The sequence below is a fragment of the Pantherophis guttatus genome, chromosome 4, assembly GCF_059756535.1.
Source record: "Pantherophis guttatus breed Tessera chromosome 4, ASM5975653v1, whole genome shotgun sequence".
In the NCBI taxonomy this organism is placed as follows: domain Eukaryota; kingdom Metazoa; phylum Chordata; class Lepidosauria; order Squamata; family Colubridae; genus Pantherophis; species Pantherophis guttatus.
Window position 1 is genome coordinate 56935440 of NC_142066.1, and position 24682 is coordinate 56960121.

Genomic DNA, 24682 nt, shown 5'->3' on the forward strand with positions numbered 1-24682 from the left:
CGATACGGGGTGGGGGACGACGACGCGTGATTTAAAAAAAAAAAAAAACACGCGTGGATCTATCCATTTTCCTTCCTTTCCCCCTTTCGTGCGTCGCATCTCCTTCGTTCTGCTACGCCACCTCTTCCAATCTTCCCCATCTGACTTCGTGCAGAGAAAGTCGGAACGTTCAAAGAACGGCAAAAATAAAAGCACGTAGATCTTGTCCCCACCCCGGCACGACTCACCTTGACCGAAAGCTCGAAGGGACCGGGGGGCAGACTCCAGCCTTCCTCCATCCGAAGCATTTTAAGGCACTGCGCCCATCTCTCCGAGCTGCCCCACCCACCCTAGCCGCGGAGAACGAGAGGGGCCTCGACAACCCCGCAAGCTCCCTCCACCCCGCCGCGCCCCGTGTGCTTTTCCCCCGCCACTCTCGCAGCCACTCACCCTGCGGGCTGGGAGGCTCCCCCGGCTGCGTCTTGCCCAGAGCTGACCAGCAGGAGCCGACGAGCAGTGATAAGAGGATGGCGAAGCGCATCGCCACAGCCGGCGCCCGCAGCATTCTGGCCGCCCCCACCGGCTCCTGCTACCCGGCCATGGCGCGTTCAGAGAAGCCTCGGAGGCAACCGAGCTCCCTCTGCAGGATCCGGTTATGCGCCGGCGACAGCAGAGGCGGCGCTGCGATGCTGCCCCAGTCCGGCAGCCCCTCCTGCCCAGCAAGAAGATTGGGGGAGCTCGAACGGCTCCACCTACCGGGCGAACGAGCACCGCGATCGCCTCGCTCTTGCAGCCGCGGCTGCCGCCTACTTCTTCTCCAATGCTCCGCCCTTGCCTTACCTCACCTAGAAACTGTGATCAATACCGACCTGGGGTCCTGAGGCACGTAAGGAGGCGCATCTCCTATCAGCAACGCTTTAAAAATGTGTTTCTGAGCATGTGCAAAACATGGCTGCTGTTCCAATTAAGTTTTGTACAGACTAATGGTGAGCGAATGGGAAAAAGAAAGACACAGAAGCGAACAGTCATCCTCCTGAAACAATGAGCAATGAGCAACCTTTTACTCCTGTGAAATAATGTAGTAGACCATGATGTTTCCCGACTCAGGAATTATTCACAAGCAATTATATCCAAAACACTAGTCTGATGTAGTCTGTGTTTTCCATTCTGGGTCTCCCTGCATGGTTTTGGGGTGAAACAGTAGTTGGTAGGTTTCATATGCTCCTAGGGAGGGCGGGAGCTTGATTAAGGCCTGACTGGTTCCTCACCAATATAAGCGTGCCTTGGAATATTTCCCATAGTCTTGTCCAGAAAGGGAACAAGGAGTTGGATTCAAGCTGCAATCAACACATATTTGCAGGAGGAGGAGATGCCAAACCAACAACCTTAAAAGAGGGATCTCCTTGGATCTAACATCTGTAGACTGCCTTATCTCTATCAGCCCTATGGAAGATGATATAGAAGGTAGTAGGACACTGGGTTGTTTGGCAGTCAGAATTCAGGCTGGGTGCAGGATTGAAATCATATGGGTTGCTCTCACTGATGATTTGTGATGGGATCGTGTCATCCCAATGAGAGAGACCAGAGTAAGAAATCAACTCTATAGGAAGACTAAAACTACTTGGCTGTCACCAAAGTAACTTGCAAATATGATTATGTTGCAGTCTCCTCCTTTTTTATATTTCTGTGAATTAAGAAGGTGTCTTGAGTTACTACTGAAGGGTAAATTTATAATTGTACTTACAACTGCTGTAAAGAAGATGCCACTTCTTTGCCCCTTTTCTCTATTTTTTTTTTCTTCCTTCCTTGCACTTTTAGCTGTTTTTGATTTTTCTTTTTTCTTCCTCATTCCATATTAATTTGTAGTAGTTTTTATTTTTATTTTTAAAACTTTAAATACAATTATATTAAAATTATTTGTAATGTTTATAAACTACACAATTGTGGGGCAGAGAGTTTACAATAAGGAAATGAAGACAACTTTTTTTTAAATGAAATTTTGAAAAGGCAAAGATACTATTAGGGTGGAGAGTAGGAAATGAATTGAAATATGCTTTGCACTAATCTGGATTCTTGTTTTTAAAACAGCAATTATATGAAGAGATGATTAGGAATAAGACCACCTGGGCTAGAGAGAATAATTTAACCCTCCTGAGTAAAAATAACTATAGAAAGATTATTGTTGGCACTATGGAAAAAAGGGATTAAATTGCATCATCTCGATCTTTGTCATGCCAATCACCTTTCTGCAGCTTTTTGCCACTGTATTCTCATTAAGAGTTTAAATTTGATAAGACACTTTTAATATAATGGGTTGGTCCCAGATTTAATCATATAGTAAAGTGATCTATGGCACGCGTGCCAGAGGTGGCACACAGAGCCCTCTCTGTGGGCATGTGCACCATTGCGCCAGCTCTGTTTCAGGTCTTTGCCATCCATGCGCGTGTGCCTCCTGCTGACCAGCTAGTCTTCGGGTCTCTGCCCCATATGCCCGGGCCGTGGGCACGCATGCATCCATGCCTTACAGTTTGGGCAGGGCGCAGGTGCTTGTGCGGGGTGCAGGCGGATGCGTGGGGCGCACATGTATATGGACACGCGCCTTGCAGTTTGGGGGCACGCGCCCACTTTGGGCACTCAGTGCCTAAAAGATTCACCATCACTGATATAGTATTTAGGGCAAACCTATTGAAATAATCTTACTGGTTTCAGTGAGTTTTTATAGATCACAGTTTTTCAAACATGGAACTTCAGATGTGTAGACTTCAACTCCCAGAATTCCCAAGCCAGCATGCGGGGGAATTGAACTCCATAGATCCTTAAAGTGACAGGCTTAAAAAACATTTATCCAGATGCTATCATTTTTAATCCAGACTTGTAGCTTGCTGAGTGGGCAACATATCCTTGAGATGCTCCCTGATTCCCTAAAGGCCCTCTCAATACAGAGTATTGAGAGGGAAGGGACACTTCCCAACTTTGAATGCAATTATGCATTATACACAATCAGTATCCCAGCAGGCATGTTTTTAAATAATAAACCTTTCTGAATGAACAGATTGTTTTCTCTTGCCTATTGTGGCTGGATGGGTTTCTATACTACTATAACCAGCAATAGAGTTACTTTTGTTCCTGCAGCATCCCAAAAACTGTTTCCCTTGTAAGTATATATCAGGACAGTGGTGAAATCCAAATTTTTTTACTACCGGTTCTATGGGTGTGGCTTGGTGGGTGTGGTGTGGCTTGGTAGGCGTGGCAGGGGAAGGATACTGCAAAATCTCCATTCCCATCCCACTCCAGGGGAAGGATACTGCAAAATCCCCATTCCCTCCCCACTCCTGGGTGAAGGATATTGCAAAATCTCCATTCCCACCCCACTCTGGGGCCAGCCAGAGGTGGTATTTGCCAGTTCTCCGAACTGCTCAAAATTTCTGCTACCAGTTCTCCAGAACCTGCTGGATTTCACCCCTGTATCAGGAACATGGACAAAGAGTACTTATAGAGGAAATGAAAAAGGAAAGGTTATCAGTGGTCTATATTACTGCTCTTTTTCAGGCATTTCTCCCAAATCTGCTTTTCTTCTAAAAACTGCTAATTGCTGAAACCATGTCCTGTATTTCTGTGCAGTCAGTTGAAGGCTCTTAAGTGAGAAACTGCTGTATCAAAGCTTTTGTTAAGAGACTAAAAATCTTTCCCTGTTCAGACCAAATTCAGAGATTCTTCAAACTATCAATCTTCTGAACAACTTTGTACTTCTGAAGAACAAGTTCAGCTCCAGTTGGCTTTAAACAGCAACAATATACATTCTCCCTAACCCCCTCCTTCCCATTTCAAGGTGCTGGTGTCTTGAATATTAACAAACTTCAGCAGTCACGTGGCTTGCCTCTTACATGCTCTGAATAACAAAAAATGTTTTTTTCAAAAATCCCCCAGAAAAGAAGGGGGGGAGGGAGAGAGAGAGAGAGAGAGAGAGAAATCACTGCTAATTTGCATATAGTTTTCCCTTCAAAAGAAATCTTCCAGTTTCAATTAACTAATTGAGACAATGATGAAAATAAGATTTAGTCACAAATTAATAGCTCCCAACTGCTGTGCAAAGATGTACATGGTACTGACAGAAGGCAACAAACCATAACTTTTGAAAAAGAGTCTATATAACTTGCAGGTTTTTTTTTCAAAACATTATGGCTGTTGTTCTACAGTACCAAAATAGTTCTTCTTTAAAGAATCTAAATCATAGTTTTTGTTGATTGAACAGCAGGATATTTTATAAATCAGTAGAACATGTTTCATGCCTTGTGTAACCAGTTGTTGAGTTCAGCAGCCCCCAGAGAAACAAGACTCCTGAGGGAAAAGATTCAGTAGACTTCTCTTGTCTGCATCTTCAGCTTTGGAACAGACCCAAAATGACTTTAATCTCTATTGGACTAGATATTGCTGGGGTGATGTTTGTAATCCCAGAAGGCAACCCTAAGCATCAACACCACTCGACTTCCCCATGGACCACAAAGAATCAAAGAAGCCAATATTGTTAATGTAAAAAGTCTTAATGTTTACTCTTTTTAAAAAATATTGGGAAGGAATTGTATCTTGGAACTGATTGGTTGTGAATTAGTAATGGTTAATAGTTTCTCAGCCCACACATTTTATACAAAAGTGTTTATACCTTAATTATTAAGAAATATTGCAGTCTGGAACAGAGTTATATAATAAAGGAAAATGATATAAAAAGGAACAAAGTACACTATACAAAAATATTATTTAAAAGAGAATTAGAATTTTCTTAGTTGCAAGAATGTTGATGGAATATGGACAGTTTTCATATGCATTTAATACATTAGGCCGTTTTTAAATACTCACTCACTCTCCCTTTAATAAGCAAAATGTTTTCATTTAAGGTTGGGAAGGATTCTTTAAAGCAAGGGTGTCAAACCGGCAGCCAGTGGACTGCAGACGTCACATGCAGGCCACGCCCACCCCAGCTCTGCGAAGGGGGGTAACGTTGCAAAACGCATTATTATAAATGAGGTTTTGAATCTGCAATTGGTAACTCCACTTGGGTACAAAGAAAGCTTTGTAGCCAGGATCTGATTTTTGAAATCGAGCTGATGAAAATATTACTTGCCCATCTAGGAAGTGAGTAAAAATTATATTCTTTACAAATTGCCTGTTGAAAATATGAACAGGAAAGGAACGGATCCATTCAATAATGAGATTAGATATGGAAGGAATAGAATATCCTATTGCCCCTCTCCAGCTGACTGAACTCCAGGATCATGAGTTAGCTGCTCTTCATCTTCAGTGGGTGGTCGCTTTCTCTTGAAAAAGCCTGTCTATTGAAGAAAAAATAGTGGGGAAAATAGAGTGAGTAAGAAACAAGTCCCTTTAGGCAAGAAGTAGCTTCTCATAGGTTAGGTGTCAAACAGCCATTTGGACCCGTTTCCCACAGAAAAGAAAACACTGAGAAAGAAAGAAAACAAAACCCTTCCATTCCAGACTATTTCTTGATTGGCCACAAAACTAACCTATGAAGTTGAATTAAATGTTCTGTTTTCTTCTGAAACTTTTCTTGGATTTATCCATGGTTGGCCTACTGGAGGTTGAAAAGCTCAATAAATCGTGTGCCGTCGATGTCACACATTGGTGGTTGTGATGCACATTTTGAGTGAAAGGGAGCCGCAGCAGAGGGGTGAAAGAGCCACATGCAGCTCCAGAGCCGCAGGTTGCTGACGTCTGTCATAGGTGGATGCTTCTGAGATGGCTAAACTATACCATACAAAGCTATACATTTATTTAGCATATTAACTGAAGAGCCCAGAAACGAAGCTAGGGTACCTTCCAACTACTATCTCAGCAATCTCATAACTGCCAACTATTTATTCATTTTAAGGAACAGAAGGAAAATCATCTGTTTGATCCTTTGTTCAGACCCATCAAGGCAATTTCTATTCCAAAACTAGGTTGGAATTGGCAGTCAGAGGGGATAGTCCCAGGACAGGATCGTTTGTTACCATCCTTAATTTTACTTAGACATTGCTTTTTATTTTCTATTGTTTACAGATAAGCTTATGCAACCAGCAGAGATAAGAAATTTAATCAGCTATGTTCTCTAGATTACATGATGTATCCCTGGCTACCTTGCCTCCCAAAAACAGGCCCTGCTTGCTCTCTCCAGGACAGCTGCAAACATGAAGAGGAACATGCATTTGGATTTTTGCATCCTGTGCTTTATAGTCAGGCTTCCCTGCCCAAGGTTTCACGTACCTTCCAAAGAACAATAATGAAGACTGCAAGGAGGAAAAGTCCCACCAACACAGCTGTTAAGATCCACCATATAGGGATGTCTCTCTCGGCATCAGGATTCACCCATTCCACCAGCGTTTTAGCCTGTGTCCAACAGGAAAGAGATGGTAGAAAAAAAACCAGATGAATTAACAGGTTGATATTTTAGTGCAAAGTGGCAGAGATTTTGTAGCCAAGAAAAAATAATAAAATAGTGATTCTCATTCCCAACTCATACTTGCAAGACTGCTAAAAAATTGAACTGCACTTTATGTTTTGGAGGGGAAGATTTTGCTAAATTGTTATTAGTCACTCTGCCAATCATATCTTGGATTAGGAAAATAAAATATCATTTTGCCTCTACAAATAATCCATTTGCTTCCCCTTTGTAAGGCCAGGAAGTTCCAACAAGATGACTGAAACTTCAGAATAAAGGTGTTTCTGATATAGCAAATCCTATCAAATCTTCAAGTTTTAGAAAACATATTTGCCCAATTTAGATTAAGTGGGAAACAATGGCTAATCAGAGCCTTTGTGGTTTGAGATCATTAGCAGAAGGACAAAGGGCTGCATATGTGGATAAAGGGCCATTGATAATCTCAGTTTATTAACCAAAATACAGTCATCCATGTGAGCACAATATTATTTAATTCTCCAGGTGTCAGAAACTTTCCAGAACTATCCAGGAATGAATAAGGTAGTGCTCTAAATTTTTAAAATGGAAATAAAATGTTTCAGGGAAATATTCTATTAACTTTCATTCCATCTCTAGCACTTTCAGCATTCAAGTTACAATATACAGATTATTGGAGGTAGAGGGGAAGAAAGAAAATTCTCATACCAGGCAGGTTAATATTTAGCCCTGAATTTATTAAACTAATAAATGCTATGATTCAAAAAAAAATACTTTGTTTGATTTTCAGAGACAAAATTCAAAGCCTGTTGAACAAATGTTGATATTGATAGAAAACTTCACATTTGCTAATAGCGCTGATAATCCCGAAACATTGCGGTCTGGACTTACCAGGGCAGCCCCATTGGGTAGAACTTCTGGCTGAATGTTGTAAGGCATCCCTGTGGCAATGAACTGGGCCCGGGATTGGATAAGAAGCTGCTTTGGAAACTGTTGTGTAAGGAGGAAGTAGCATGGATATGGTTGTGTATTTCATTAATACATGGAATGGGAGAAGGCAGAAAGAGGTTAAACATTTGCTGCTTCCTGGAATATCTACTGGCTTGTCACCTACTCTAAAATCTAACACACCAATTGCAGTAGCCTAATGTGATATAAAACAACAGCAATCCATATACAATCCAATCCATCTAACAACAACAAACAATATATGATAGGTTAGGCTGCAAGATTCAAGATTAGTTACGGAATACCTTGATTGATTGGGGAGTTCTGCCTAATTCGCTTTTGGTCCTACTTCAGTCCTTTAATCACAACAATATTTTGCACTTACAACCCTCTATGTTCATCCACCAAGTACATCCTGTGCTATGATCGTTATTCTTTCAGCTCCACAGTCTTCATTGTTCAAAGGGCTTCTGTTTATTCATGCAACGACGCCACTCTTTCTCACTTGCTACTTCTTCTGCTTGAGTCTGCCTGCCTCTTTTTTATTATTATTTGCTTCAGATCCCTCCTCAGGGGCCTCTTTTCCTTAAAGCCTTGGGCACAGCTCTCTAGTTTCCATGGCCTCCTAACAGCATACATGTGGAACCCAAGCCATCCCATTGTTTCTCCATTTACCCAGCTGCCTCTTCTTTTTCTGTTGATCCTGCACTGAATGTTCCATTTCAGTTCTATGAGACAAGTACCTGTCCTTTTGGATGCCATGATGTTTCAGCATTCTGATAATGTATTGAGTAAACAGTCTATATAATTTCAATGCAACATTCCTGTTGCCCCTTGGTAAACTAGTGGGACACCTCATCTTTCTTAGCAAGGCTTTGATTTAGCAGAACAGATCTTTCAAGGAGAGATAAAAAAACTGGACTATACCTATTAAAATACAATCTCTTACCTCCTGGAAACTTGGCAGCCACAGTACTGAATGAATAGTCACCATAGCTCCATGGCCCCTCTCCAATGTTCCCACTTGGCAGTGAATGACAGCACACAGTTGGCTGCTACAATTCTGAAGACAGAAAGGATTAAATGTTTTAAAATCAACTAAAGTTTTTTTGAAAACATGATGAAATGTAGGATATATATCTGATCAAGAATGCAGTTTACACTCTTAAGTGTACCATCCAAGCTGGGTGCTATAGAATATGACAAAATTTTGGCTGTGTCAGCATGTCTCTGCTGGCAAATGTTAATCATCATGCCCAACTTTTATGATTTTCAAAAATCCAGACATTCTCGTCTTATAAATTTCCCTTTCATTCCTGCTGCTTTCCCCATATTTCCCCCCCACACACGCACACAAAAAAGATCCTTGCAATGGTGGTCCTTTTCATCCACAATAATAGAAAGTACTGGAAAAACTCCTATTTATATAAGTGATGTGGGACTATAGCAACTTCTAACTAGGGCAGAATGACACTCTTTAACTTGTAATAGGAAGGAGAGGCTGCAAAATAAAAAAAGACTTCTGTGTTCCCCCACAGGAGAGTCCTTTCCTTAACTTATTTTGCTGCACTGGCAGAAGAGCCAGTATGATGGTGGGAGGAAGGGAGGAAGGAATAATGAAAACACATCAAACCACTGAAGCGGAATTGAACTGAACCAAGGCAAGCAACAGCCCTTCCAGACATGAACAGCTGACAAGTAAATGCCAGCTGTGGGACAGCTGATACTTTCTACTACTGTGGACCAAAAGTCATTGCAATAGACTTTTTTTGTGCATGTGTAAAAAGTGCAGTAACACAACAATCATAATAATGCCACTGGTGCTGCAGTTGGCTCTTGCAACCTGGCATCAGTGATGGAAAATAAAAAGGGCAAGGGCATCTGCAAGATAAGTTAAAATGACCAAGGAGGGGATGTGACCATGTAATTGAAGTACTGGTACCTTCTCTTTCTAACATGCATCATACGATTTTATCCTACTTTTTGCACTAGGTCATGAATGAACAGAAATCAAAGATCTCTTCACACACTCCCTACCTATAGTACGCCCTGCAGTAGATGTAAAAGATGTAAAAGAAAGCAAGCAATGCATTAAAAAGTTACAAGAGCCTTTCATAGGCATGTGAGGATGTGACTGCAAACTTGCAATTCAAATCTTCTCTGAACAGCACAACAGCTGGGGAAGAAAATTATGAATCAGGAAAATCAGGACACCAAAAGATGATTCTAAATCAGGAAAACTGGGACATTGGAAACTCCATGGAGGACAAGAGAGAAAAAAATGATTGCAGATGATGAATTTGCACATATAGAAACATGATAGCATAGAGGAGAAGGTGTTATGGTGAGAAATAATTGCAGTAGTAAACTAAACACTCCCTTTGGTAACAGAAGTGTGACTGAACAGCTACCATGCAGTAATATTTTGGATTTCAATGGTAACAATTTCTTTCTTTGGGAGAATTATAGAAAGGGGAAGTAGATGTGGATTAGAGATGGGATAGCTTTTGTATCACAGAACCTGCAAGTTTGTTTAAGTAACCAAGAAGAGCTGGAAAGCCTCTCGGCTTCCAAGTCTTTTTAAGAACAAGTCCCCACCTTAATATTTCAAACTGAAATAGTATGCAGTTATGCTTAATATTTATGGAACTGTAATATATAGAATACTTACGTCATTTACTTTCAGAACAACACTGCAAGATATGTAACTCTCAAGTTTACAGACTGGGTCAGTGAGTATCTCATTTATGAAGAGCAAAGAAATGGGACTCAGGTCCAGTGTGAATTGCTTTGGATTACCCTATGAAATTTAAACCATAAAGAACCCTGAGGCAATCTCTAAGCATCTCCCCCTCCCTTCAAAGACTCACCACTTCAATATGTTCCTTAAATGTTGAAAAGCTGACATCACGCCTCTCACGCCAATGCCAATTGCTGGGGGCAATTGTGGGCTTCTGGACATTTAGCTATGATGAAAAAGAAACACTCAATTATGATTTACTTCTCTCTCCTTGCTTCCTTACTGCATGTCTGCTTTTATGATAAACAAAATATTAAGGGCTTCCTCAATGGACAGATGGTATGTTTATTATTACGGAGATAAATTCTTTGTGGCACAGTGCTCTTCCATGCTGAATTTGAAAATTTGAATTTGAAAATATATTATAATAGAAAAATAGCTAGAAAAATATATTATAATAGAAAATATATTATTATAGAAAAATAGTTAGCTTTCCTTACTAATGGTTGTTCAATGTACTGTACATACAATATGCTAAACCACAAATTATTGTATACCACAGTGATTGGGTTGACACAGCACATGCAATCAAAATCCAACATGCCCCATTATGCTTAGTTCAGGGTAAAAAGTGATACCATAATGGATAATTTTGATACAAATATTAGTCAGCTGTTTCAGATAATCATTAGTCCTATGTAAGGAAGCATAATCCTTATCTTTCCTGAGTAGCTTTAATACCATACATAAAATGGTATTTAATTATTATATAAAAAATATAAAATATATCCAAAATTAGAACAAATCAAGCGAGGATATAGTATGATCATCACAGCCTTAAGTTCCTTTTCTTCATTCTCTGACTCAGATTCTGGTTGCATACACATATGCAATCATCTGGAACTTTTGAAGCCAAAATTTGCAGACTGTCAAGGGAAGAGCCATTTGTAGATTCTGAATGTTGGTAATTTCTCCAGAACCCCTCCGTTTCTTCCAATCAGATTGCGGCATAAAAAATTCCTGATAGCAAGCAGATTATGCCATTGGTCAATCCCATTAAATTAAAAATACTCTGACTGATTCACTCTACTCTTGATGTGTGCTTGATGACAAATGTCTTTTCATTATCAGCTTCTTGAATCCTTAACCTGAATGTGCCATGGATTAATTCATGAATGCAAATGAGATGTTCTAGCATTGTGTAATAAATCTTTCTGTTTCCTGTTGTTCCTCCAGATAGTCCTACCTTTAGAGGGTTGGTCTCATTTGTAGATAAACAAACGATGTTGCCTTCTGTGCTCACTCTTGTGATGTAAAGCAAGGACCCTTTCCAGAAGTGACTGGGGAAATACACAAGCAGATCAGCTCCAGATACTGTGCTAGGGCCTGCATTCTGCAACTAGAGAATGGTGGTGGGAGGTAGGCAGACATGGAGAAAGAGAAAGAAAAAAGATTGTAATAGGAAAAAATATCAATATTGGGCTAAAACGTCATATTTCCAATTCATGTATCTTTCTTGATACCCGATAGATATGCTCTATTTTTGGTCCATAGTCATCAACATCATTGCTCTTGTTCTTAAAGTTCTCAATTGTCCATGGGAGCACAGTTGTAGCTGGTATAGAGATTCTAGAACCAAAGAGTGCAAAATACAAGAATTAAAATTATCATCCCAACGGATTAAAAAAATAATCTGCACTCACAAAAAAATAGTATTCTAATGGAAGAGGTTGAGCAAAATGGCTTATACTCACCCAAACAGCTCTACCTGTGCATCAACCTTGAGTGGCACCTGCAACCATTCTATATTGCTGTTGGGTTTCTGGCTATTCTTACTGCAGAAGAAATTTGAAGTTATGATGAAGATGTCAGAAAGGTTCTCACCTTTGAGGCATCCCCAAGATTTCTTTACTGTATTAGAACTGTAGTTGATTCAAATCAACTTGAATAAGGGACGGAAAAGTGTTGTGATAGGAAAGCTATCTACAGAAAATGGTTTTGTGAGTGGGCAGATGGGAGAACAATTGGCAATATAGAAGGATTCAAGATGTAGACCAGTTTCACAAAACAAACAAGATATTGAAAAAAGGGCATTAAAACACTAACACATATGCGTGCCTGGAGGCCGTACGGATCTGGATGGGGAGAAACAGGCTCAGACTCAACCCATCCAAGACCGAGTGGCTGTGGTTTCCGACGTCCCGATATAGTCAGCTGGTGCCATCGCTGACTATTGGGGGCGAAGCATTGGCCCCCACAGAGAGGGCTCGCAACTTGGGTGTCCTCCTGGATTCACAGCTGTCTTTAGAAGAGCACTTGACGGCCGTGACCAGGAGGATTTTTCATCAGGTTCGCCTGATCCACCAGTTGCGTCCCTTTCTGGATCGGGACTCATTACGCACGGTCACTCATGCCCTCGTCACCTCCCGTCTGGACTATTGTAACACTCTCTACATGGGGCTCCCCTTGAGGAGCACTCGGAGGCTCCAACTGGCGCAGAGTGCGGCCGCGCGGGTGGTGATGGGAGCGACGTGGCGCTCCCATGTAACGCCTCTCCTGTGCGAGCTGCACTGGCTCCCGGTGGTCTTCCGAGTGCGCTTCAAGGTTTTGGTCATCACCTTCAGAGCGCTCCATGGCTTAGGACCTGGTTATTTACGGGACCGCCTGCTACCACCAATAGCCTCCCACCGACCAGTACGCTCCCATAGAGAGGGGCTCCTCCGGGTGCCGTCGGCCAAACAATGTCGACTGGCGGCCCCCAGGGGGAGAGCCTTCTCTGTGGGGGCACCTACTATCTGGAACGAGCTCCCCCCAGAGATACGGAGGATTCCGGATCTGCGTACCTTCCGTCGCACGCTTAAGACGTTCCTATTCCAGCAAGCCGGCCTGACCTAAATTTTTCCTCTTTTAAATGGGAATTTTAAATTTGGTTTAAATTATTGGGGTTTTAAAATGGTTCAGCCAAATTTATTTAATTTGTTTTATCTCTATTTTAAATTTTGTTTTTATATGTTTTATTTTATGGCTGTTCACCGCCCTGAGTCCTTCGGGAGTAGGGCAGTATACAAATTTAATAAAATGAAAAATGAAAATGAAACATATACACATATCTCCTCCAATGGAATACTGATAAATATATTACAACAATATTAGTTTCCTATCCCTTGCAAAACAGGCTACCCAAATTTTTAAACTACTAATCCTTTTGCAAATTATTAACCTATCGTCTATCTATTATATTAATGACAAAATAATTAACAGGAAGAACAATAATAAAAAAAGCAAGATTAAAATTTTAAAGCCCTCTGTTAACAAACTGGTATTGTAATCAACTTGTAGAAAGTTTATCATGGTTTCTTATCTATCCTAAATCATTCCACAGTTAACACTAATTCATCCTGGATCAAATGTCCATGTATGTTTTTAATATCATCTCATAACAATTGTTGTCTAGTTAAATATAATAAGGTCGTTCTCCAAAGTCGATTTATCTTCCCAAAGAGCCCAAATGAAATTGTTTTCCATTTAAGCATTACAAATTCATTCGGTTTTCTGCTGTTGTAAAGGAATGCAGGCTTGAACTTCCAAAAGACATAACCAATCCACACAGTTAGTTAAAAGTCTGTAAGATCCATATTTCTTTCAATCTTCTTCACAAAATCTGCCACTTTTAAATAAAATTCTTTTTGTGAATCTGATTTGTCTAAAGTTACTTGCATCTAAATAGCTTTCATAACCATTATCATTTCATCAAACTTCTTAAAACTTTCAACTCGGGCTTGTACATTATCAAACAGTCTTTTTTCAGCTGCCAGACATATTTGCCTGTCTGTAATTTGATACATTGTTGCTCTGTTTAATTTAGGAAGAATAGATAAGAGAACAAAGGAAATAGAAAATGTTGAAGTAATATTCTTCAGAGTGAAAAAGTAAATAGCAACAACATTTATACTGATATACTGCTTCATAGTGCTTTACAGCAGTTTTATAACCTCTCTAAGCAGTTTACACAGTCATCATATTGGCCCCCAACAATTTGGGTCCTCAAAGGAAGGATGGAAGGATGGAAGGTTGAGTCAACCTTGAGCCTGATGAGATTCGAACTGCCAAAGAGGAGGCAACCAGCAAAAGTAGCCTGCAGTACTACATTCTAACCACTGTGCCACCATAGCTCATAAAGAAGCAGGGAAGATATTTTCTAGATATTTCAATCCAAAATTTATTTTTTTTAAAAAGAAAAGCTCAACTTTTTGCAAATTAATAAAATGCAAAATACCTGAGGTGAGTGTCCAATATAGATGTAAATTAAATGAAAACACTTTCGCTACCCAGGGATACAGTGTGATTTTCTTATGGAAAAGCAAAAATTATTTGGAACTCAACAGTAAAAGGGGGGGGGGGGAAACCCAGATAAAGTCCAGCAGGGAATTAAAATAGATCAGCATTCAACCACCTAGTCAACTTTTAAAAATAAAAAAACAAAGTGAAACAGAAGCTTCAAAAAGTGAAGTTAAAACCCAGGCACACTTAAGAAAATGAGCTGACAAGAGGAAAGATGGATGACTGCTGACTTCCTGATTGTTCCAACAGTGGAACCACTACCACATAGAACTGCAATCTTTAAGATTCCTCTTCCCATGAGGATTCATGGCTGTCCAAAAGCCATCTTGGGCCATTCCTAAATGCTCCCATTCAAATCTAGGGAGCAGTATTGCCAAAGAACCAACTTTGGCAGCAAAATCAGTATATTGTCAACAGAAAAAAGAAAAGTACCTACCATTCATCAGCTATGTTGAGGAAGGAGTATCAGTATTTAGATAGGGAGGATAATGTGTGTATATGGGTTCATGTATGCACATGAATTCAATGCACTTTTTTCAATGTCTTGTTTGTTTTGTGTATTATTTTGTTTGCTTGTTTCTGTAAAAATTTTTGGAATTTGTATTTTAACTTTTTTTTAATGAAACAAAAAAAAAGATAAAAAAGATATAGGGCAGTTTCTCTGGGTTTTGATCAGAGAGTGCTGAAGGACACTGGTACAATAGCAATTCCAGTCTAGCACCACCAAATCTGCCTGGATTATAATTTTCATGGAAATGTGTTGCATGATAATGGCTTGGAATTCAGAAGTTGTAGTTCATTTGGGAAGCTTCAGTTTAAAGGCAGAAATTGGTTTCAGAGAGTAAGCCAGTGAAACATGGCTGAGTGTTACCTCTTGAGTTGTAGCACGAAGGCAATGCTACTATTGGCATCTTCTAACTGGCTGATACTTAGTTCCAAATCCATTTTGATCTGTAAATAATAAGGGGCAAGAAGAAAGGTGAGAATGACCACATTAAAATCAAGGTATCGAGGAGAGTTTAAGACAAATAGGTTAAGAAAAAAACAATGGTTTGCTTTGTGCTACGATTTCTCAATAATTTACCTATGTTCCAGTAGATGCTAGACTATGGATTTATTTGTGGTATAATATGAATCAGATAAGACATGTCATAATAATTCTGCCTTTTTATGTGTTAATCAAAAGATGTCCCGGTGCCTGGAGGCCGTACGGATCTGGATGGGGAGAAACAGGCTCAGACTCAACCCATCCAAGACTGAGTGGCTGTGGTTTCCGACGTCCCGATATAGTCAGCTGGCGCCATCGCTGACTATTGGGGGCGAAGCATTGGCCCCCACGGAGAGGGTTCGCAACTTGGGTGTCCTCCTGGATTCACAGCTGTCTTTAGAAGAGCACTTGACGGCCGTGACCGGGAGGATTTTTTATCAGGTCCGCCTGATTCGCCAGTTGCGTCCCTTTCTGGATCGGGACTCGTTACGCACGGTCACTCATGCCCTCGTCACCTCCCGTCTGGACTATTGTAACGCTCTCTACATGGGGCTCCCCTTGAGGAGCACTCGGAGGCTCCAGCTGGCACAGAGTGCGGCCGCGCGGGTGGTGATGGGAGCAACGTGGCGCTCCCATGTAACGCCTCTCCTGTGCGAGCTGCACTGGCTCCCGGTGGTCTTCCGAGTGCGCTTCAAGGTCTTGGTTATCACCTTTAAAGCGCTCCATGGCTTAGGACCTGGCTATTTACGGGACCGCCTGCTGCCACCAATAGCCTCCCACCGGCCAGTACGCTCCCATAGAGAGGGGCTCCTCCGGGTGCCGTCAGCCAAACAATGTCGACTGGCGGCCCCCAGGGGAAGAGCCTTCTCTGTGGGGGCACCTATGATCTGGAACGAGCTCCCCCCGGAGATACGGAGGATTCCGGATCTGCGTACCTTCCGTCGCACGCTTAAGACGTTTTTATTCCATCAAGCTGGCCTGACCTAAACTTTTCCTCTTTTAAATGGAATTTTAAATTTGGTTTTAATTTATTGGGGTTTTAAAATGTCTCAGCCAAATCTATTTAATTAGTTTTATCTCTATTTTAAATTTTGTATCTACATGTTTTATTTTATGGCTGTTCACCGCCCTGAGTCCTTCGGGAGTAGGGCGGTATACAAATTTAATAAAATAAATAAAAATAAATAAAATAAATAAAAGATATTAGTAACAATTCTGTTCTGTTTATATGAAAATAAATAAATAAAAGTGTCATGCATTGGTGGAAAAAGCATTGGTTTTGAATAGAATCTATTTGATTCTATTTGCCAAGTTAAAGGAACTGTAGTATATTTTTGTCTATTACATGGAGAAAAACATTTTTTTCATTCCTTTCTAGATTTTTGCTACTTTTTCAGACTTCAGAGCAAACTTGAAAACAAGTCCATTTTAGAAATTAATCCCCTACCTCTGTGTGGGATTTCATTGGGTTGCCCACTTCACAAGACACCAATTGGGTTTCATTCGTCTTGCGGAAATTACAGATCAGTTTCTGCAGGCAAAAGGGATGGAGTGTATGTTCAGGTATACTTAACCTTGGAAGACTGAATCAGCACTATGACAAAATGAATGGAAGAATTTTCATACTATTGCTACTCAACTGGAAAGGTTGTTTCTAGGACATCAGAACCCCCTTTTGAAGCAAAATTAAATTTGTTATATATGGTAGATTTTCTCATCCATTTTAGCACAAAACAAATCAGAATCAAAGAAAGATTGTTAAATCTCAGAAAAGCTTGTAATGCATCTATGTGGGCTTTCCAGTTGCAAAAAAAAATAAAAAATCCTAGATGGCTTTGAATTAGGACACTTGCAACAATAGCAGTATAACTGAAAGACACTTGAAGAGTATAAGAGTATACCTACAATCTAGAGCAGGGGTCAGCAACCTTAAACCCTGAAAGAGCCACAAAAGTCCTAACAGGAAGCCCCCCGTTCAATTCTGGAGCCGACCGGAAGTCCAGTTCCCCCACCATAGAGACTCCTCCTAGTGTGGTGTCTTTTTTCCTCTACTTGTCCTAACCAAAAGCCTTATCAATTGTTGAGCCAACCAGAAAACCCGCCCCTTGCCATAGAGTCTCCTCCTGGGATGCCATGCTTTCCCCCTTAAATGGAAGCTCCTCTCCAAATTGTGGCTCCGACCAGCGACAGGGAGCCACAGCAGAGGGATAAAAGAGCGACATGCAGCTTTAGAGCTGCAGGTTGCTGACCCCTGATCTAGAGCCTGAGCACTGTTATATGGCAGAGTTCTTTAATATGCAGCAATTGATTTTAGACACTCTCAATCAAATGTACTGCATATAATTTAACATATCCAAATGTATTTATTGTTATTTATTTATATTTTCTATTTCTTAACCATCCATCTCCTTCAGAGAGGAGGGTTGATCCAAAGGTTGATCAAGTTTGGTAAATCTGAGCTTTCAGCCAACTCAGGGTTGACCTGTGATCACAAGATGCAAGAAAATATAAATATTTTTAGGAAATAATGTTTAAAACACACTTTTAAGAATGGAATAAACAAGGTGAAAAATTTGTTTTTCTTGGCTCAATTCCATAAGAGACATAAAAGACTACAAGATTGCATTTTTTGGATCAACATTTAGCCACAGTGACAAAACCTTTTATCCATGGTGGGTAAATTGGCCTTCAGATATTCCTGAAGTGCAATTCATAGCAACTTTAGCCAAAATGCCATTTAGTGACTAATGCTGGAAGCTAAAATTCAACAATTGTATCTGACCTCACCTGTGTGCTGCTGTTAGCTCTTTGGAAGTAAGCCCCAAATGGCAGCTCCGCTACTAACTCAGTTTCATAGGCTCCTTCTCCAGCATTTGTTGCTGTAATCTGAATGAGAACCACATTCTCAGCTCCAATAAGTAGGAAAGCTTCATTCCTGAGACATAACAACATAGAAAGGAAAGAATACTAAATAATGGCTGCATTATTCTTTTTGCATCAGGAATTAGAATATTGCAATTGGCGGGACAAAATTGTTGATTGAGGTTTGAATATGCAGCAAGGTCAACTGGAAGACCGGGTGGAAGTTGAAACATTTTGCTGGATTAGAAAGGACATATTTCTCCTTCCCACTCATTGATATTTGACTGCCTTTCTTTATTCATTTAAGAAAATGAATGGCATATGATTCTTGAACTGTCTAAAGGAAAAGGAAGATATAAAATTCAGCATCATTTTTTGCATAAGTCTACTTTGTACTAAAGATCTGACTGTCTCACCCAGATTGTTAAGAATTATATGAATACTAATGTAGATTTCTGCAGAAATATTTGGTAAATCTGAGCTTCCAGCCAACTCAATCATCAGAAAATATTTTTCTTGCAATGTCTTAACAGTGTTAATTGAAACTATAAGTATCATATTCACTGACAAATTTCTGGTATTGCACAAAATTTGAGGGCACCTTAATGTTATGGTCATTTTACTTCTTTTGAAGTAATGTTATACAATATGATTACAGATTGGGAAAACGTTGGTTTTTAAAGATACTCATAATGTACTTTGAATTTAGTACCTTGAATTTAACATATCCAAATGTATTTATTGTTATTTATTTATATTTTCTATTTCTTAACCATCCATTTCTTAACTTTGAATTTAGTATGTTCCAAACAAAGATGATTTTTTGTGCACTAGGAATAGGAAAAATGGAATTAGCAGAAGGAAAAATGCTATATTTGTGGTATCATAATACTTATGAGATGGAAAAATGATATAATCCTAGATATCATGAATTGGATTCCACTGATGTGTGATTTAGCAATTTTTGAGAAAATTATATAATCTGTCAACTGGAAATTGGACAGGTTAGGGTGAAAGCTTAGTGTCTCCTTTTAAAGACCTCAGATGAACTTGGAATATATTTTTAATTACAACTATGGTTTCTTGTTTCTATGTTTTCTTTTGTTGTGGCCTCGAGGGAGGCCACTGTTCCTCAGATAGCCGGATGTGAGTCCCTCCTTGTGAAGTGGGGTCATGGGGTTCAGATGGACCTGCTGACTGTGTACCTGGCTCCCTGCCACATAGCAGCGGCCCTGCTCGAGCTGCTCGATGTGATAGCCGGGGTGGCGGTGGATACCCCAGACTTATGGTCATGGGGGATTTAACCTGCCGTCCGTCGGCGAGACATTGGAAGTGGCTTGGGAGTTCATGGCTTCCATACGGCTATGGACCTGACCCAGGTAGTTCATGACCCGATGCACACAGGGGGACACACTCTGGACCTGATTTTTGTCTCAGGTCAGTGGCTGAATGATCTAGATATAGGGGATGTAGTCATCGAACTCTTGTCATGGTCTGATCATTCGCTCCTCCGACTGGATTTCTGTACTACTGCCCCCCGCCGCAGGGAGGTGGAACCGGTTAGGTGGTTCAACCCCAGGCTCCTGATGGATCCGGATGGATTCCAGAGGGAGCTTGGGCCATTTCCTGAGGTTCTGGCTCATGATTCGACCAAGGACCTGGTGGCCGCCTGGGATAGGGCGGCCACCGGAGCCTTGGATCACATCGTGCCTTTGCAGCCTCTGACCCGGTGCCAATCCCATGTGGCTCCCTGGTTCTCCAAGGAGCTTAGGGAAATGAAGCGCCAGAAAAGACACCTAGAGAGCAGTTGGAGGGCCAGCCAATCCGAATCCGACCAGACACTGGTGAGGTCTCATATTAAGACCTACCTAGTGATGATAAAAGCGGCAAAATATGAGTATTTCTCCGCTCTTATCGCGTCATCAGATAATCGCCCAGCCACTCTGTTTAGGGTGACCCGCTTCCTACTCCATCAGGGAGCGAGGGATGATCCCTTACACGGAAGAGCTGAGGACTTTGTGCAATATCTGTATGACAAAATCGCTCAGATTCGGGAAGGATTGGACTCTGACTGGGTAGTTTCAGTCGGGGTGACGGAGGTGCGCCTTGAGAATGTTATTTGGGAGGAGTTTGACCCTGTGGCTCCCAAGGACGTGGACAGGATTCTGGGCAGGCTTAGTGCGGCCACATGTTTACTGGACCCGTGTCCCTCCTGGTTGGTACTGGCCTCCCGGGAGGTTACACGAGGCTGGCTCCAGGGGATTATCAATGCATCTTTGAGTGAGGATAACTTCCCCGCCACCTTGAAGGAGGCGGTGGTGAGGCCCCTCCTTAAGAAGCCTTCCCTGGACCAGGCTGTATTAGCAAATTATCGTCCTGTCTCCAACCTTCGCTTTGTGGCGAAGGTTGTTGAGAGTGTGGTGGCGTGACAGTTTCCCCGATTCCTGGAGGAAACGGTTTATCTAGATCTGTTCCAGTCGGGTTTCAGGCCTGGGCACAGCATGGAAACAGCATTCGTCATGTTGGTGGATGATCTCTGGAGGGCTCAGGACAGGGATTGTTCCTCTGTCCTGGTCCTATTAGATCTCTCGGCGGCTTTTGATACCATCGACCATGGTATCATGCTGCACCAACTGGAGGGGGTGGGGAAAGGGGGCACCGTGTTGCGGTGGTTCTCCTCCTTCCTCTCCAACCGGTCGCAGTTCGTGTTGACAAGGGGACAGAGATCGACATCGAGGCGCCTTGTGTGTGGGTTGCTGCAAGGGTCGGTTCTCTTGCCCCTTCTGTTCAATATTTATGTGAAGCCGCTGGGTGAGATCATCCGTGGTTTCAGGGTGAAGTGTCATCTGTACGCTGATGATACTCAACTGTACATCTCCAGCCCGGACCACCCCAACGATGCCCTTGATGTGATGTCCTGGTGCCTGGAGGCCGTGCGGATCTGGATGGGGAAAAACAGGCTCAGGCTCAACCCGTCCAAGACCGAGCGGCTGTGGCTTTCGGCATCCCGATATAGTCAATTGGTACCATCGCTGACTTTTGGGGGTGAGTTGTTGGCCCCCACAGAGAGGGCTCGCAACTTGGGTGTCCTCCTGGATACACGGCTGTCTTTGGAAGAGCATATGATGGCTGTGGCCAGGGGAGCTTTTTATCAGGTTCGCCTGATCCACCAGTTGCATCCCTTTTTGGATCGGGATGCCTTACGCACGGTCACTCATGCCCTCGTCACGTCCCGCTTGGACTACTGTAATGCTCTCTACATGGGGCTCCCCTTGAGGAACACCCGGAGGCTCCAACTGGTCCAGAATGCGGCCGCGCAGGTGGTGATGGGGGCGACTCGGCGCTCCCATGTAACACCTCTCCTGTGCGAGCTGCACTGGCTTACAGTGGTCTTCCAGGTGCGCTTCAAGGTATTGGTTACCACCTTTAGAGCGCTTAGGGCCCGGGTATTTACGAGACCGGCTTCTGCCACCAGTAGCCTCCCACCAACCAGTACACTCCCACAGAGAGGGGCTCCTCAGGGTTCCGTCGGCCAAACAATGTCGGCTGGTGGCCCCCAGGGGGAGAGCCTTCTCTGTGGGGGCACTGACCCTCTGAAACGAGTTGCCCCCGGAGATACGGCGGATCCCGGATCTGCGCATTTTCCGCTATGACTTAAAGACGTTTTTGTTTCATCAAGCAGGGCTGACCTGACCATATTTTTTAAGTTGCTTTAATTTTAAATTGCTAAATTATGGGTTTTTAATATGGGGGTGTTTTAACTGTGGGCCAAATTAATTTAATTGGTTTTTAAATATTTTTTTTATTTTTGTATTTTCTGTATTTTATCTGCTGGCTGTTTACCGCCCCGAGTCCTTCGGAGAAGGGCGGTATACAAAATAAATAAATAAATAAATAAATAATAATAATAATAATAATAATAATAATAATAATAATAATAATTTTCATTGCTTGGGGTGAATTGTTCATTTTATATTATATATACTTATTTAAAAATGGACCAATAAAATTATTTTTAAGTATCATAATAAAAAAAATTAGTGATGGTGACCTTTGTCCTTCTCATAAACTAGGTCACTTCTGCAATTTGATGACATGGTTTACTACTGGGGATTTATGGAAATCCTACAAAAGATGGCTGCCTAGAATTGCTTTCTGTGAAATTGGCAGCCATGTTTAATAAAATAAATAATAAAAGACATAGAAAAATTACAAACATTATCAGCATATTACTATGCTTTTTTTCCTCACCCCTCAGCAATAATGGCCAACTCAGTCTAAACTATTGGTGCTTACGTGTGAGCAGAGAGTTTGAGATCTGGAATGCAGATGTTGTCTTCTCCACAATCTAGAATGATGCGGGTCTGTGGATAAGAGGAAACCTAAACAGCTATCACTGAATGAATAGCAAATACAATTTGGAGGAGAACATGGACTGCTACATACACAATCCATGCTATTCTTTGTGATTCCTAGCTAAGAAATACGTAAGAAAACCCCTTCAATCTGGAGATATGAAGATATCAGATATGAAGTAGAAAATTCAAACATGCAGAACCTCTCACTAAGTCCAGTTAACTATCTACTGTACATACACTACCGCTGCAATTGCCCATCTCTTTAATGAGATAATTTCATGATAAATAAGTAAATGAAGCCAGACAAAAACTAGATCTAATTTAGATTAATCTCCTTTTCAACTGAATTAACATTATATTTGTGTTTACAATTAATATAACTAGGTCCCTTCTATTCAATCGTTTTCCCCTTCTTTCACATTAAAAAATATAATTTGGTGGCAACTTTTGGAGGCGCTCTGGAAGTTGCATTTAAATCCACCAGGGCCTTCAGTCTGCAAACCTTTTATGTACAAAACCTATTTTCTTTCCACATGACATACATAATCTCTAATTAAAAGCTGGTATCCAAGATCATAAAGGACTGCTCCAATCTCTCTATAAACAGGGACTAGCTAAATAATTCAAATTTATATTCGTAATAACAGCATCAAAATTCTCATGGCACCTTAAGACTCAACAGTGTATTATTGTCTATGATCTACAATTTGTGATGTGTGGAATGTAGTTCTGAAGAGGAATATTCTATCTACTCAGACTTGTTCTTGGGCATGCATTGCATAGGCTACGTTTCCCAAAGCCACCTCTTTGGAAATACTTATTTTAGAGATAAACTTATTTAGAGCTCAACAAGCATTCAGACAAGGAAACAAACAAGCAAACCACTTATCAAAATAATAACTACGATATCATATTGAAAACCAAATTCATAAGCTTCATATTAAAAACCATAATTAATGTGGTAGTTCCCAGTGCACTTTGCTTTGAGCTGAAGAAGAAAGAAGTCTCACCTGTTCCTGGACCATCAATTGGCCAGACAGAATAGGCTGCAGAATTCCAGTTCTGGAGAAGGATGCCAAACTGAAGTTGAGACTCACAACAATGGCACTCAGTTTGTCTTTGAAATCAGCTTGATCCTGGGAAGGGGAGTATGTAAAAAGCAGTTTACAGATCCCATGGGTTAAGTTTTTCCCAGCTGGATGCCTTCCAGGTGTGTGGGACTACAACTCCATCACCTCCACCTGGTAAATTTGGAGCTGTAATTTGACAAATCTGGAGGACATCCAATTGAAAATGTGTGCTCAAATTACATCTTTCTGGAAGATTTGTAACTCTAACAAAGAGGTGGGGAACTTCTGATTTTCTAGAAGCCACAAATTCTCATCTCTGCAAAGAGAAATTTCTAGAGGCACAAAAGAGTTAAGTAGTACTTGTCAAACTGAAAGACACAAAAGTCCTGCCAAAACAAAAAGGCGGTAACTCTAGTATCCATAACACTGTTTCTCATCTCTATAATTCTACGAGCAAAGTCTGATCAGGAAACAGTCTCTCAATCTCATTGGGAGACTCCCAATCTCATTGTTGAGCATGTGAGGAAATCCTCACATGTTCAACATCACAATGGAATGGTTAACCTCTGCATTGTAGTAGGCTAACATAAATAGCCATAATGAAATTATTTTTGATTTGATGCAGTAAAAATATGCGGGAGCTTTGCCAAAAGCAAAGATACCAACCATATTTTTTAGAAAAAAATAATAGAAACTATCCAGTTTTTATTGAACGGTGACTCTTAAAATCCTTCGCCATTAGTCATGGTTGCTGGCTGTGGCTTCTGGGATTTGTAGATCATTCACATCTGGAAGTTGCTCCCCTTTCTGAAGATGTTGGGAGATTGATATAACAATAGCATAAATAATTTTATTCCAAGACAGGAAAGTACCACAAATGGGCCAAAACCTCCAAGATCAGACTTGTAAAACAACAGATTAAAAGTTCAAACATAAGAAGGTGGCCTTGGTACTTCCCAAATTACAGAAGGGAAAATGCACTCAGCC

At 41.2% G+C, this 24682-nt stretch overlaps 2 protein-coding genes across 11 annotated transcripts in view; both read right to left on the reverse strand.

The window, feature by feature from the left end:
• Window positions 1-806, reverse strand: part of FAM171A2 (family with sequence similarity 171 member A2) — a 53968-nt gene extending 53162 nt beyond the window's left edge. For 2 of the 8 annotated variants that reach the window (XM_034416033.3, XM_034416034.3), the window contains exon 1: window positions 430-806. In XM_034416033.3, coding sequence (XP_034271924.1) covers window positions 430-544 — 115 coding nt within the window. In that variant the 5' untranslated portion in view covers window positions 545-806. Of the gene's footprint in view, window positions 1-227 lie in introns of all 8 variants that reach the window. The other 6 variants (XM_034416032.3, XM_034416035.3, XM_034416036.3 and 3 more) reach the window with 6 other exon arrangements.
• Window positions 807-4501: 3695 nt separating this feature from the next.
• The window catches only part of ITGA2B (integrin subunit alpha 2b), a 49919-nt gene continuing 29738 nt past the window's right edge, over window positions 4502-24682 (reverse strand). For 2 of the 3 annotated variants that reach the window (XM_034416049.3, XM_034416046.3), the window contains 13 exons: window positions 23636-23761; window positions 22564-22631; window positions 18193-18340; window positions 16853-16936; window positions 15289-15368; window positions 11831-11911; window positions 11600-11705; window positions 11323-11475; window positions 10207-10302; window positions 8286-8399; window positions 7280-7378; window positions 6238-6360; window positions 4502-5306 (listed from right to left, as the gene is read on the reverse strand). In XM_034416049.3, the coding sequence (XP_034271940.1) occupies window positions 5214-5306; window positions 6238-6360; window positions 7280-7378; window positions 8286-8399; window positions 10207-10302; window positions 11323-11475; window positions 11600-11705; window positions 11831-11911; window positions 15289-15368; window positions 16853-16936; window positions 18193-18340; window positions 22564-22631; window positions 23636-23761 (1371 nt within the window). In that variant the 3' untranslated portion in view covers window positions 4502-5213. The remainder of the gene's footprint in view (window positions 5307-6237; window positions 6361-7279; window positions 7379-8285; window positions 8400-10206; window positions 10303-11322; window positions 11476-11599; window positions 11706-11830; window positions 11912-15288; window positions 15369-16852; window positions 16937-18192; window positions 18341-22563; window positions 22632-23635; window positions 23762-24682) is intronic. The other variant, XM_034416047.3, reaches the window with a different exon arrangement.